This window comes from Colossoma macropomum, unplaced genomic scaffold, assembly GCF_904425465.1.
Source record: "Colossoma macropomum unplaced genomic scaffold, Colossoma_macropomum, whole genome shotgun sequence".
NCBI lineage: Eukaryota > Metazoa > Chordata > Actinopteri > Characiformes > Serrasalmidae > Colossoma > Colossoma macropomum.
The window spans coordinates 26,771,616-26,785,409 of record NW_023494809.1 but is presented as its reverse complement, the minus strand read 5'-3'; the positions used below and the strand labels follow the sequence as shown (position 1 = coordinate 26,785,409).

Here is a 13,794-nt window from a genome sequence, read left to right as displayed (position 1 = left end):
GGCATCTGGTACTGTAGCTGACTGTATAGAAATATTAACAACATGAGAAACATAAGGAGTGATGACTTAGAAGCACCTCTAAGAAATCTTGGTGGTATATTCTTTAATCTATTTATCTAAATAACGTGTTTTAACATGTTTGCTTCATTCCTGCCCTGCCATGTTAGCTAGCTAGCAACAAAAACATTCATAACACTGGTTATCTGGCTTGTGATTGGACAGAAGTCTTTTCTCTCACCAGTCTTAGTCAAAATGAACCATAAAATAATAAAACATCTCACTATTTATCCATGAGAATACTGTAAGTTAGTCTCTTTGGAGATGGGTGTACATCACAAACCTGCAGATTTGCACCACTAAACTAGTGCAATGGGGACACAATCTCTGTGGCTGCTGTGTAGTTGTCTATTCTTCTGAGAAAACAGCACAGACCAGCATGAATTCCATGCTGTTCTAAGATGGTTTATGATGGTCTAGTGTTGGTTCGGTGCTGGTCACTCAGCATGGCCATACTGGTTGACCAGCATACCAGCATCCAAAACACAACATATGCTGGTTTTGCTGTTTTTTCTAGCAGGGTATCAGCTAGCATTTACTGTAGTGCTAGCTAATAAAAGGCTCTGAGACTCATTCCAAAGGGTTACTTGCTTCTGTGTTGGCAACTGTTAGCTATCTAACAACGGACTAGCATTGGTATTGATGTATTTTTGAGGAAACACTGATGAAAAGGCTGTATTTGATTGCCCCAGTTAGTTCAACAAAGTTCCACCAAAACCAACAAGTATAACTTATTGTTCACTTTCTTGGTCAGCTCAAATGTGAAGTTCATAGGATCAATCATGGGCAAGAAAACTTTTTGACTGAAGGGAAATGCATCAGTATCTTTAGTTTCAGTTTGTGCTTTTGAATTTCCATCCTCGCCCCTCGTCATCTACAGTAATCCTGCACTGAACTTGACACTTATTTTACAGCTTGTGCACCATGTGAGACATTTTGCTGGTACAACTCAACAGTGTATCTCACACAGAATATGTAATTAGAACAAATCTTCCTGTTAAAAATCTAAACACGTGTTCTATATAAATAATTAAGGTGACTTTTAGAAGTAACACAAAATGCATCACCCTTACTGCACGCTTGGGTTATCATGTTGGTTTAACACGTCTTTGTTGAGCATGAAGGTGTGACAAGTGATAGGGTGGGGTCAGGGCAGAGTCGGAGACGAGTGGTCTGGATTTTGCAACGTTTTTGCTTAGCATTCTTAAAACTGAGGTTTTAAAAAAACAGCACACAGTGCTCTGCAAAAGTCAGAGACCACTCATTGTTTATTTAATTTCCAGTCAAAATTGCCATTATTCACTTTTAGGAGATGTTTATTTTTAGGAGATTAGATATAAGACAATCCACTTACATAAAAAAGAGAAAGTCAATGGAAAAAAAAACAAAACAGGAGTTTCCAAAACTGGAAAATACACAATCCTCACAAATGAGCAAGACCTGGTAGACCACCAAAACTGTCCCCATCAGCGCTATGAGTCTGAATAGATGTGTAGCTGTCAAGAAGACTCACTGAGAAAACGAGACAGACACATCAAACTTGAGTCCATATCTAACGTGGGTCATTTTGTGATGTCAGTGTAGTGTTATGAGGCCATGAACTTCTGTCACTTTAAAGTTCATGATCCTCACGGTCAGCCTCGGTCTGCCTCAGCTGCTGAACCAGCTTCTTCCAAATGAACTCGCAGTGTTTGCTCTGCTCCTGGTTGTTCTATGTGAGCTCCATTTGTACTAAAGCAGGTTTCTCAAAATTCAGGCATTAATTCAGGCTGATGCTACAGTTCTTAGGTATGTGACCTTTGTCCAAGCAAAGCCTGTGGGCAGGGTGTCAAATACGTTGCAAGTGAAGAGACCTACTTTCTGTCGTAAACCGAACTACAGCCCTAATTTGGTAGCCAAGAAATATGGGTCATTTTGTGGGGCACATGTAGGTCACGATGTCAGTGCAGTATTATGAAAACCTTGAATTTCTGACTGGCTGCTGCTACTAATTATGGCCATACAATGTACTTTACCTAGTGTCCAGTGATTAGACACATTTGCATCGAAGCTCCAGGGCAGAACTAAAAAATTAAAAAGTTCAAATGTCAAACGTGCTTTGGCTGATTGAGGACATTTGGGGTAAGGGGAAAGTTAGGCACAAAACTATTTGTTTAACTGGATGAATATCTCATAAATTAGACTTAATGTCAATGGCTGCCAATTGTAAAAAACAGTGAAGTTACCGGTATGAAGTGAAGTGGTGCAGCATTAAAGAGAAATGTAGTCATGCTTCTTACTTCCCCACATAGAACTGACCTCATCACTCATTTCCACTGCTCATGAAAATGCTGTCTCAGACTGTAGCTCCTTTTCTGAGTAAAAGTCCCAGGAAGCCAGCAGAACGACAGAGCTCTTTTAGTTCCTGGCTTAAGACATTAACGTGTTATGGTTGCTCAAAGGAGCCTTTGCTTTCTATCAAGTGCTTACCACAGTAATTCACTGTGTTGATCAGATATTGTTAAAAACTACAGTGCTATTAATAATCATGGCTATTGTATGCATGTCGAAATTTGAAAGTGAAGTGATACTTTGAGTGCAGCTTCAGTGGTCTCACTGAAACCTGGTAGTGAAATAAGTTCATGTATGATCTAAATAGCAAATATAAAGATTTATTGTTGAAATTTATCTACAAATAAGAGCTACTGATTTCTGAATATCCAGCCAAACCCCCTTAATTTTGTATTTCTAGGATTCTTGCTCAATACTATAAGACAACATTGAGTCACATCAACATTTGCAACACACTGCAAGCACTGCAAGGGACCTTTCACATCATTTTTTCCAGATGATCTGGAAATCACTTCTACATATATAGGCAAAAATGTACATGTTGGAGGCACTTGGTTTTGTAGCTGTGGCCCTTTGAAAAGAATGACATGGTTTTTGTCATTTGTACATAATGCACAACAAAATCTGGGTTCACAGAGTTAACTCACATTAAGAAAGAGAATTTATAATGAAATGTTGAAGTATGAGAGGCCTGAGCAAATAAAAACGCATAACCAATCATAGAAACTTATGACCAAGACAACACAACGTCTACACTTCCACCTACAGTTCATCTTGTTTCTTTCGTTTTGGTTTGTCGGCCACAAGACGATGAAGAACTGCAAATATAAGTCTTAAAATAAAGCAGTGCATTATTAGTCACAGAAACTCTCCTCCTCTCCACGCACAGTTTATATAGAAGGAACACCAGCACACTTTTGCAGAGTAATGGTACTTTATTGCTTAAGAACAGCAGTGCTTACAGTCATAATGAGATTACACACTGAGATTATATATAAACAGTGGTATAAACAGGGGTATTAAAGTGTACTAACAATAACTCACTGCTGGCTACGTGTAATGCATTCATAAGTATATATTATAAGTAAGTATATATAAGTATGCAGAAGTATGTATTATGGATCAAATATAAAAGAAAGATGAACAAGAAATCCTTTGGACTGGTTTGCCATTTTCAGTTTTTGTACTCTTCCAGATCTGTAAGATAGATTGGTTAATATGATTAATATGAGGGTGGCTGAATCCTTTATTGAGACAAATCAAATCTGACCATCAAGCTGTTTAGTAATGTTGGAGCGATCAAGGCATATTTGAATGAACTGATCTAGATTTGATCCTCTCTTTTTCTCTTTTTATTTCACACTCTGTTTATTCAACAGTCGTAGAGGTTGTCTAAGTGGTCTACGTTCTTGCAGTGTGGAACTATTTTAAAGTAAAGAAATGAAAACTTGCAAAACAGAGAGAAAGAAGCAGACTGTTTCACAATAAGAACAACACTTAAAGTGACATTTTTCACAAAAAAGGGAAAGAAAGCAGATCAGAGTTTATACCACTACAAAAAATGAAGAGATTTCATGTCAGGATGGTAACTAGTAGCCAAGTTATCAAGGTCAATTGAAACTCGATCATAATCACCATTAAACATACTATAGCATGATAATAAAAAAATTAGGTCAAAAAACAAAAGAGCACCACGTTATAGATATAAAATGAATTGCGTGTACTTTTTTTTAGAAAATGATTTACAATAAAAGTGTAAAATTATTTCTTAGCCTGGCAAATTTTACCTAAATGGCTACATTTGGCTCAATCATCTCTGAAAATGCAAATATCGGTGTATACTTAGTATTGTGTTGCAAAAAAGCAGATCTGGACATCCCTACTATTTACCAAGGCTGGACAGTTAGAGATTACATGTTTGTCAAGACTTATAATGAGTATAATTAAAATCCTGTTTTTATGCACGCTGATATTTACTGATGGTTACTGAAACTTTTAACAATAAATGGTCATCAGATCAGGCTTATTTTTTAGAGACTCAATTTCATGTTGAGCCCATAGATGAGCACTGACGTTCCTAACAAAATGAACATATATGTACAGATGAAGTCTAGTTCAGGCTCTACTGTGGTGGCTGCATGTATAAATACCTTTTTGTCTCTTTCGGATCCAGCGGGCGGTGGGGTCAGAGCAGAATTTTTCCGTCTTTGAGTAAAATCTACAAATAATTTATACAATTTTTTTTAAAATGTGGTCAAACCCTGGAATTATGCTATTGAGAATGTTTAGAGAAATGATAAAAGATGCAAAACTGATATAAATGATAAATTTACATAATTGCTTCAACACAAGGTGCCAATGCACTCTGGTGCTTGTATCCAATCAGCTCTATGTTACGCGGGATAGGCATTTTGGACACTTCCTCACAGCAAACCAGCTGGACTCTAGTAGGCAGACGATCTGAAAGTGAGAGTTAGAGAGAGAGAGGCTTTCCAAACTAATAACTTTACAAGCGTGAAGGTTTTATGTAACCAAACACAAAATGCAAGTATGCAAAAAAACCAACAGTCCTTTGACCTTCAACACAATATCACAGTCAATTTTTAGGTTGTTGCTTTAAATGATTCATATTTCCACTTTTGATTACAGTTTGAAAGTGTCCAAGAAAGAAGCAGGTGCAGCACCACCATACATGATAATAAGATCCTTAATGCAAAGCAACTAAAGTCAAGAATTCATATTACTCATTGTTCTTTGACATATGCAAAAAAAAAAACATTAGCATAAGTGAAGTGAAATAGCAATATCGAATCTTTAAAACAAACACCTTCATTTAATGCTATGTACCGTCATTTGAATTCCTAAGTACTAAAAATTTCAGTGCACACTTACAGCTACCAGATACACCAGTTGTGCAGCCAAAAAGGACGAGCAGCACAGCCAAAGCACAAAGATTGCTATTCCAATGCAACATGGTTCGTCGTGAGATCAGCAGTGACTGTCAAACAGTCAATGACTGTTAATTTTGTGGGTGCTTCTCTTTTATTGCCAAGCCCATCAAGTAGAGAAAAAGAGGTGGACACATGACTGCACCACGCCACTGTTTGTGATCACACTGTAAAAATACAGCTCACACCTCGAACCCACATTGAGCCTTAGCAGTGCAGGCAGCGAAAAAGAGAAACCAGCACACTTGCAGCTTAGTAAATGAAGCTTAAAGACAGCAGATACCAAGTAGGGTTTATTGTTATTGCTTTGACTGTGACACACATAGAAGTGTCTCATTTTCATGCAAAATTCAATTCAACATCATTCATGGGAATTCAACATCAGAGCATGCTTTTCTGCTTCTTATAGCAACACGTCAGCGCATAATCTGCCTGCTTCATCATCTCACTCTTTACATATGCTCAGATCGTTCATGTAGCACAAGCACAAGTGAAGCAATGCTTTTAATTTGGCAAATGGGTAATGATACATATTGCATCAGCATTCAAATTGACAAACGAGTCATAAAGATAGCAAATACCACCGCCACTCTCTAATGCCCAGTGTTCACATATTGCCACCGCAACATCTACAGATATAGCAACCCCTTCATGTTTCAGCACCACTACAAATAAATTCCAATTGCCGCCCCTGCAGTGAGGGCATGACCTTCCAGCCAGCTTTCCAGGCCTAAAAGCTCTACAACCACATTTTTAGCATTTATTAATGAATCAATAAGTGATTTTAGTTTTTACTTTATTTGGTTTGTGTTGGCTAAACTTGGTTTACAAGTTTTTGAACATTGGTTTTTGCACTGGTAATGTCGAAGGTCAATTATTGTAAGTTAATGCATCTAAATGCCCTACTAGAAAAACTAGCATGGACCAGCATAGCTGGTCACCAACAAAACCAGTATGTGTTGTGTTTTGGATGTGGGGTGTGTTGGTTAAACCAGCTCCAGACCAGCATAAACCAGTTTAGAACAGATTTTTTCAGTCTCTTTGTTGACAATGCAGTTTCTGAGGTGGCAAATGTGCAGACTAATTGCAAGTGCAATCAAAACATTATTTACAATAAAATAAGAAATGTTTTCCAAGATGTACTCAAACTGTTTTTGTTTCATGTTTATATGATCAGAAAGGCCATGTTAACTGTCTTTATTGTTGTAACACTGAGTGAACGAACCAGACACTCGTAGATGTAAAATAAGCCATAATGTTTATTAAAAAGAGGACGATCCAAAGGGGCAAAGAGAACACCAGGCCAGGTCAAACACCAAAAGAGCGAAACACAGCACATAGGATTTAGACAAAAAGAGTTGTAAGGAAACAAGCGAGAGTCTAAACCAAAAAAGCAAGCAAACCAGTAACCTTAGCCAAAGGGGAAAATCCAAAAAACAATAGGCAAAACGGGCTCACAACAGAAGAATAAACAAACAAATGAGAAAGGCTCAGTACACACTGGCAAAACAGAGGCAACACTTCACAATGAATGAAATGAACAGATGGGTATATATACACAACAGGTAACAGGTGAAAGCAATTAGGATTCCAATGACCGAGATTTGATGACTGGTGGATGATTGGCTGGCTGGGTCATGTGACTCACTAATGCATCTTGGGAGCTGGAGTTCATAAGAGAATTAGTGTTTGTCAGAGCCTGGAAGCATGATTAACAACTAGCAAACACACATATAGAAAAAATATAGAAAACAAAACAAATATAGAGAAAACAATAGATACATATACAAAAGATACAATTAACATTAGCAGCATTATACAGCATTATACTCTACAGTTGCATCCTGTACATATACAAGCGGTATTGAACTGTATGTTTCTGTAACACTGGATGCTGTTAAATTTACAGTAACTTCCTGCAACACTGCTGCCAGTTACTTCCTGTTTTTTATTCATTTATTTATTTATTTATTTATTTATTAAGAACTTCATTAAAGTTTACTAGTGGTTACATTTCCACATACTTTTTGGCCTCTATATGCCAACATATTCACATTCCTTTTTCCTTACCAAGGCACTCTGTATATTGAAGTGTTGAGAACACTAACACAACATGACAGGAATTAGAAAGAGAAAATGAAAAGTCATGATGAAAATGACTCCTGAGCAAAAACACAGTAAAAGTCAAAGCGTGGACGACTCCATTGTCTCATATCGAGGGATTCAGCCTTGCACTCCTTAATGTATCACATACAGTTGTAGATTAGGCAGTGTAGTCAGCTGGGTAGAGCTAGCTTCCCTCAGAATTTTCCACCTTCGAAGGACAACTGAAACGGTCAGTTTAAGTCAAGTTTCCGCTTGGTCATGAACAATGAGGTCACATCCCCTGCGAAACTGGAAAATGCCCGGCAGAGCCATATATAGTGACTGGGCAGAAAAAGGGCCGTACCTCTGACAGAAATACTCTCTATTAGGACACAATGGAACGCATCTTCACTTTTCTCAGTTCCTCTTTTGCCGCTACTTAAGACCACAGCTTCGCCCTCACTAGTCAGTCGTTTCTTCTGACGAGACAGAGATCAGGCAAGAAAATGAAGACCAGCGTAGCTGTAATGAGGAGCCTGGCCGCCGTAGCAATCATCGCTTTTACCATCTGGACCTCAGCAGGTAGACTGCACTTGTTTACAGATATGTTTGACATTACTGTGATGTTTTATAGTTGTGGACCAGCATTTTTGTTGTTACACCAAAATTTGATAACTTGACACCAGAAATGGACCCACATTGAATGGATAAACTAGCTTCACATTAACTTAAGAACTTTTTTGTTTTTCCTGTAAAGTGAGATATGCGACAATATTCCAACAGATTTCTCATTTGTGTTGTGCTTTTTAATCATCGGCTGTGTTTTGGGTTTTTGCTCATTTAGATGCTGAGAAAGTCAGTCCCTGCTGTGTCTCTGTCTCGAGGTCCAGGGTGGTGGAACCCCTGAAATCTTTCAGGTTACAGAAGAGTAGCCCTCCATGCATCAAAGCTGTCATGTAAGGACCACTTCTGCAAATTGAAGAGCATACAGTGCATACCTACAACTACAAATGTGCATCTTTAAGATAATTATGTATTCATTACTGTAATAACTTGCTTTTGACAGCCTCGAGACAGAAAGGGGACATTTCTGCATTGATCCAAGACAGCCTTGGGTGCGGGAGAAGATTGAAGAGTTTAGGTAAGCTTAACATGAGCTTTATCAAAAGTGTTGTAAAATGTAAAAACACCACTTTTCATGTTGTGTCAATCAAACCCTGATTTTCTATGTTTTCTCATTTTCTTAGAAGACAACAAAGGACGACAGTGTCTCCAACCTCTGTGTCACCTCGCCTGACTTTCTCAACACCACAGAGCTCAACTGAGAGCAGTTAAAGTCTCAGAAGAAGAATGAACCAAGCACCAATCACTGCTCTACGACTGCACTCCAACCAACAATGCAGTGGCAGAATTATACATTTGATATGTATGTTTAAAATGTTTAACAAGGCATTTTTTTTAATGCTAACCTATATTGTATTAATTTATCATATTTATGGGCAGGTTTTCTTTTGAAGCAGATTGTATTTATTAGAATTTATTGTGGAGTTTATTTGAAGATGTTATTATTTATAATTGAAAAGTTTAATTTTAACCACGACATTGTAAATTTGCCATTAAATGGGCAATAAATGAGTCAAATCTGAATTAGCATTATTCAAAGCTGTGCTTGTTTTCTTGTTCAATGGAGGGAAAAAACCTTCCCAGACACAACTAACAAGTACTAGACTAAATAAAGTTCACCATAATTCCAGGGGCAACATATCATAGCACATTAACCACTAAAAACTAGATTACAATCCGTGGCTACCTGACAAGGTTTTAGATGGTAGATCTTCAGAGAATTATGAGAGAAACTTAACATAGCATGATGAAATGTAATAAACTTTTTGAGTTTTGAGCCCAGTTTGACACAGTGAGGCAGGGCACCCCCTCAAAATCGATTAATGTCGCCATGTACCGCAATCAGAGACATACAAATAAACCTCATTCCATCTCTACTTCTTTATGCTTGATTGGTTTAATACGTGTCAGTTTGAATTCAACCAAACAGTACACTGATGTCTGGCACAACCTATCAAAAATAAATTCTGTGGTCTGTGTGACAAAATAAAATGGTTTGTTGTTGCTCTTCTGCCATTATTAGAAACAGCTCATGCTGCAAGGACAAAACAAGCCTCAGTAGAGAGTCAAAAATTTAATAGGCCAAGACAGTGCAGCACTGATGTGCACTGATGTTGAATTCATTTGTTTGCTTCAGACTATCAGATAAAAAGCGCTCCCAACTGCAGCGAACTGAACAACAGAAAGCTGTGATTTTTTGAGGGCTACAGTTCATTTGTTTAGTGTGCACCCGAGTATGAGTGAAATGTTCAAACCTGTCACACTCTAAAAAATGCTGGGCTGAAAACAACCCAAGCTGGGTTATTTGGCAACCCAGCACTGGGTAAATACTGGACAGAACACATCCTCGGTTATACAAATCCAAGTAATTTAACCACTGTGCTGGGTCATTTGAATGATGCAGTTCTGGAGTCTTTTTTACTCAGTGCTGGGCTAATTTTACCATGAATGTTGGCTTGTTTTTTTCAGTTGATTTATAATAATAATAATAATAATAATAATATCAACAATAACAATAACAATAGCAATAATCTCACTCATCATTTAAGCCACTTATCTTTCTGGGTCGCTGGGGATGCTGGAGCCTGTACCAGTGCTCATTTAACGGAAGGCAGGAAACACCCTGGTCGTAAGTCCATCACAGGGCAGACACACAGACATACACATTCACACACACACACACACACACACACACACACACACACACAACCTAGTGACAATTTAGTATCTCCAACTGGCCTGACTGCATGTCTTTGGACTGCGAGAAGAAACTGGAGCACCCGGAGGAAACCCATAGACACGGGGAGAACATGCAAACTCCACACTCTGAAAGGGCCCTTGTCACCAGGCCAGGGAATCGAACCCTTCTTGCTGTGAGGTGACAGCGCTATAATAATAATAATAATAATAATAATATAAATTATGGATTCTTTTTGACGTTTTTATTATTTATAATTTAACAATGACAAATTGAACTAATCAGCAGATCAAAACAATAAAACATTTCAAACAGACATCAACAGCCTTGAAGAGGGTCCACTTTTCCAAAGCTTGGCCATTCACAACAATATACTGACAATTCGCAGTTTCAAGCTCCAAGTCAAAGAGAAAGGTGTTCTTCTGTTCTCTGGACACAGATACTGCACCATGTTGGTCCTACAGGCTCCCTTTCTGTCCCTCACACTCACTGTCTGTCTGCCATCTGAGCAGAGAATGATCGCTAATATTGCAGTTTTTGATAATGCAATGGAACAAAGTGCTTTTAAAACTACTAAATAAACTAGTGAAAACAACGTGTGTGGTAAATGTATGAACCGTTTCTTCTCCTTTGCCCTGAGCGTTTCTCTGGCTCTAGGCATCTCACGATCCGATTACGATTCAGAGGGCTGCGATGCGATTATAAAACGATTATCGATGCATCTCGATGCATCTTTTTTTTCTATATAGCATTTATATTTTCTCACTGTGTGAGCTCAAGTTTCGAGTTCAAGTTTCAAGTTTGTCATTTGCACAACATGTCAGGATATTTATGCATTGAAATGCTTGTAATGAGGCTCAGCTAATCACTCTATAGAAAGTAAATAAATAAAAATACAAGAAAAACCAACAGAAATATATTAAATATACACAAAATATACATATTCTACCCGTTTTCTTTAGTGATTTTATAACTTCGGTTTTGGTCTCGTTGTAGAGACGGGGGGAATCGCTGTGTCAGTGAAATATGTTTGAGACGGGTCGTGTGCAACATAGCGCGAAAGCCCTGTTTTGCAACGACTGAGAACCGGCGTGCAGACTGCTGGTCATATAGCAGCGATGCGTTATTCGCATTTATAAGCAGCGCAGTTGGTTTCCTGGTACGTTAAATCTGCAACGAGAGACTGTCACACACTAAAAAGTGGCGAAGCTGAATTCAGCTTCTCTTACGAATTCTCCCGCTCCACCTTAAATGGTGCCACATTTACATTTGGTGCCTCAGTTAGAATTTAAGGTGGAACAGATAAATTCGAACAAGAAGCTGGAGAATAAGAAGCGAGTTCAGCCTCGTAAAACAGTCGAAGGCTGAGAGACGTTTAACTGATCAACTTCTGAGGAAAAGTTTTCTGGTGGAGATGGGAGGAAAGCGGCTATAGCTAAAGCTTAACGCTAAAGCAGAGCGAAGTAAATCTGCATTTTCGTTTATATTGTTTAGTCTATACTAGGACATTAACACATACTGGACATCAAATGTTGTAAATTGCAAATGTTGGAAACTATCTGTTTCCTTCCACCATGAGAAATTCAAACTTGTGTACGCACAGAAATGTAGGCTACGCCATCAAACAGAGTAAGTGTGGACCTAACTTTTTCATAAGTTCGGTCCATTTTGACAGGTGTGAACAGTCCAACTGTACTCGGGTGCACACTAAACAAATGAACGGTGGTTCCAGATTCACGCTGCTTCAGAATCAGAATCACTTTATTTTGTCAAGTATGTTACACATACAAGGAATCTGTCTTGGTGAAACATACATGTATGACATGTACCATATTAAACAGACCAGACAGCACACAGACTATTTAGAAGCATTAATCTAAGGGAAAAGTGAAATAAAATACAATGAACAGAATATAGAATAAAGAACAATAATAAAAAACAGCCAGTGTGAAGGGACTCAGGACCCAGATGTACATCTGAGATGTGTGGATATCTGTACATAATGCAGATAGGAATGTCTGTATGTACGCAGGCCTAGTAGATATGTACTATAAAATGTACTATAAAAACTACTATATACAGAATATTACAGATACAAACATCCGTAAAAACTTACTTATACAGTAGTGCGAATAAGCATTACGCTACAGGAAGAGTTATACTGTAATTCTGTAACTTGGTTTGTTGGTTCAGTTTAAATTTAAAGTGTGAAGTGTCCACTGTGGTTAATGATCTACAGCTCTGGGTAAAAAGCTGCTAGAATGTCTGGCTGTGCTGGTTTTGATGGCCCTGAATCTTCTACCAGAGGGGAGTGTCTGGAGGAGCTGATGTCCAGGGTGAGAGGGGTCAGCTGTTAGTTTGCCGGCATGCTTCATCACATCGCTGCATAGATGTTCTGACATGTTAGCTGATACTTCTAATGATCATCTCCGCTGTCCTGATTATGCACTGGAGTTTGGCTCGTTCTTGTGAGGTGAAGGAACCAAACCAGACAGATGGTTTGTGGATGATGTGAGGATGGTCACTGTGTAGAACTGGATCATCAGACTCTGCGGCAGGTTGAATTTCTTCCGCTGTCTCAGGAGGAACATTCTTTGCTGTGCTTTCTTGGCAATGGAGGCCATGTTCCTCTCCCACTTCAGATCCCTGGATATGGTGTTGCCCAGGATCTTAGGTGACCTTATAGTGGACCCCACAGAGCCACTGATGATGGGGGGGGGGGGCTGCGCCTGAAGTCCACCACCATCTCCACCGTTTTTTCTGTGTTTAGCAGCAGGTGGTAGCCACATTGGCTATGAGGCCCATGGTTGTGTCATCTGCAAACTTCAGGATCTTCACTGAGGGTCCGGGGGTCTGACGTGTTTTCCTAGCTGCATCTGCTGTTTGTCAGCAAATCCATGATCTACCAGCAGATGGGATCTGGCACTGACAGCTGGGACAATCTAACCTGCAGCAGCTCTGGTACTATAGTGTTGAATGCCGAGCTGAAGTCCACAACCAGAACTCTAGTGTTCCAGTGCAGAGCCAAGCTGACTGTGTGGTTGTCAGACCTGTTAGCTCTATATGCAAACTGCAGGGGATCCAGCAGAAGGTTTGTAATGGTTCTCAGGTGGGCTAGCACCTGGCACTCAAATACCTTCATCACTACAGAGGTCAGGGCTACTGGCCTGTAGTCATTTAGTTCAGTGATGTTCATTTTTTTGGGGGGACTGCAGTAATGGTGGATGTTTTCAAGCATGTGGAAACAGAGCAAAGTTCCAGTAATTTGTTGAAGATAATGGTGAAAAATCAGTGCTAGTTCGCTGTTGGTGGGAACACTTTTTTGTGAGGGTATGCACAAAGAGAGGGTATTCAACATCAGAACATGCATTTCTGCTTCTTATAGTAGCACGTCAGTGCATAATCTGCCTGTTTTAGCATCTCACTCTTTATAGACACTTATATCGTTCATGCAGCACAATAAAATAATAGTGAAACAATACCTTTCAATTGGCAAATGGGCCGTGGAACATATTGCATCAGCAGCCTAATAGGTTGCATTCAAACTGAAAA

General features: G+C 39.0%; 2 protein-coding genes across 2 annotated transcripts; one reads left to right on the top strand and one right to left on the bottom strand.

Moving 5' to 3' along the window:
* Positions 1-3,308: 3,308 nt before the first annotated feature.
* LOC118798762 (C-C motif chemokine 18-like) lies at positions 3,309-5,387 on the bottom strand. Its single transcript, XM_036558309.1, has 4 exons — positions 5,281-5,387; positions 4,722-4,848; positions 4,539-4,606; positions 3,309-3,585 (listed from the first exon to the last, which is right to left on the bottom strand). Exons 1-4 carry the CDS (start codon positions 5,360-5,362, stop codon positions 3,563-3,565), a joined length of 300 nt encoding a protein of 99 aa, XP_036414202.1. The 5' UTR covers positions 5,363-5,387; the 3' UTR covers positions 3,309-3,562.
* A 2,509-nt stretch (positions 5,388-7,896) lies between these two features.
* LOC118798761 (eotaxin-like) lies at positions 7,897-9,072 on the top strand. The gene is made up of 4 exons (XM_036558308.1): positions 7,897-8,003; positions 8,266-8,377; positions 8,488-8,562; positions 8,669-9,072. Exons 1-4 carry the CDS (start codon positions 7,928-7,930, stop codon positions 8,754-8,756), a joined length of 351 nt encoding a protein of 116 aa, XP_036414201.1. The 5' UTR covers positions 7,897-7,927; the 3' UTR covers positions 8,757-9,072.
* Positions 9,073-13,794: the final 4,722 nt, after the last annotated feature.

Coding starts and splice junctions, on each gene's coding strand:
- LOC118798761 (XM_036558308.1), top strand. CDS start 7,928: ATGAAGACCAGCGTAGCTGTAATGAGGAGCCTGGCCGCCGTAGCAATC. Junction 8,004..8,265: donor TACCATCTGGACCTCAGCAG/GTAGACTGCACT, acceptor TTGCTCATTTAG/ATGCTGAGAAAGTCAGTCCC. Junction 8,378..8,487: donor CCATGCATCAAAGCTGTCAT/GTAAGGACCACT, acceptor TGCTTTTGACAG/CCTCGAGACAGAAAGGGGAC.
- LOC118798762 (XM_036558309.1), bottom strand. CDS start 5,362: ATGTTGCATTGGAATAGCAATCTTTGTGCTTTGGCTGTGCTGCTCGTC. Junction 4,607..4,721: donor CCTTGTGTTGAAGCAATTAT/GTAAATTTATCA, acceptor AATTATTTGTAG/ATTTTACTCAAAGACGGAAA. Junction 3,586..4,538: donor GATCCGAAAGAGACAAAAAG/GTATTTATACAT, acceptor TCTATCTTACAG/ATCTGGAAGAGTACAAAAAC.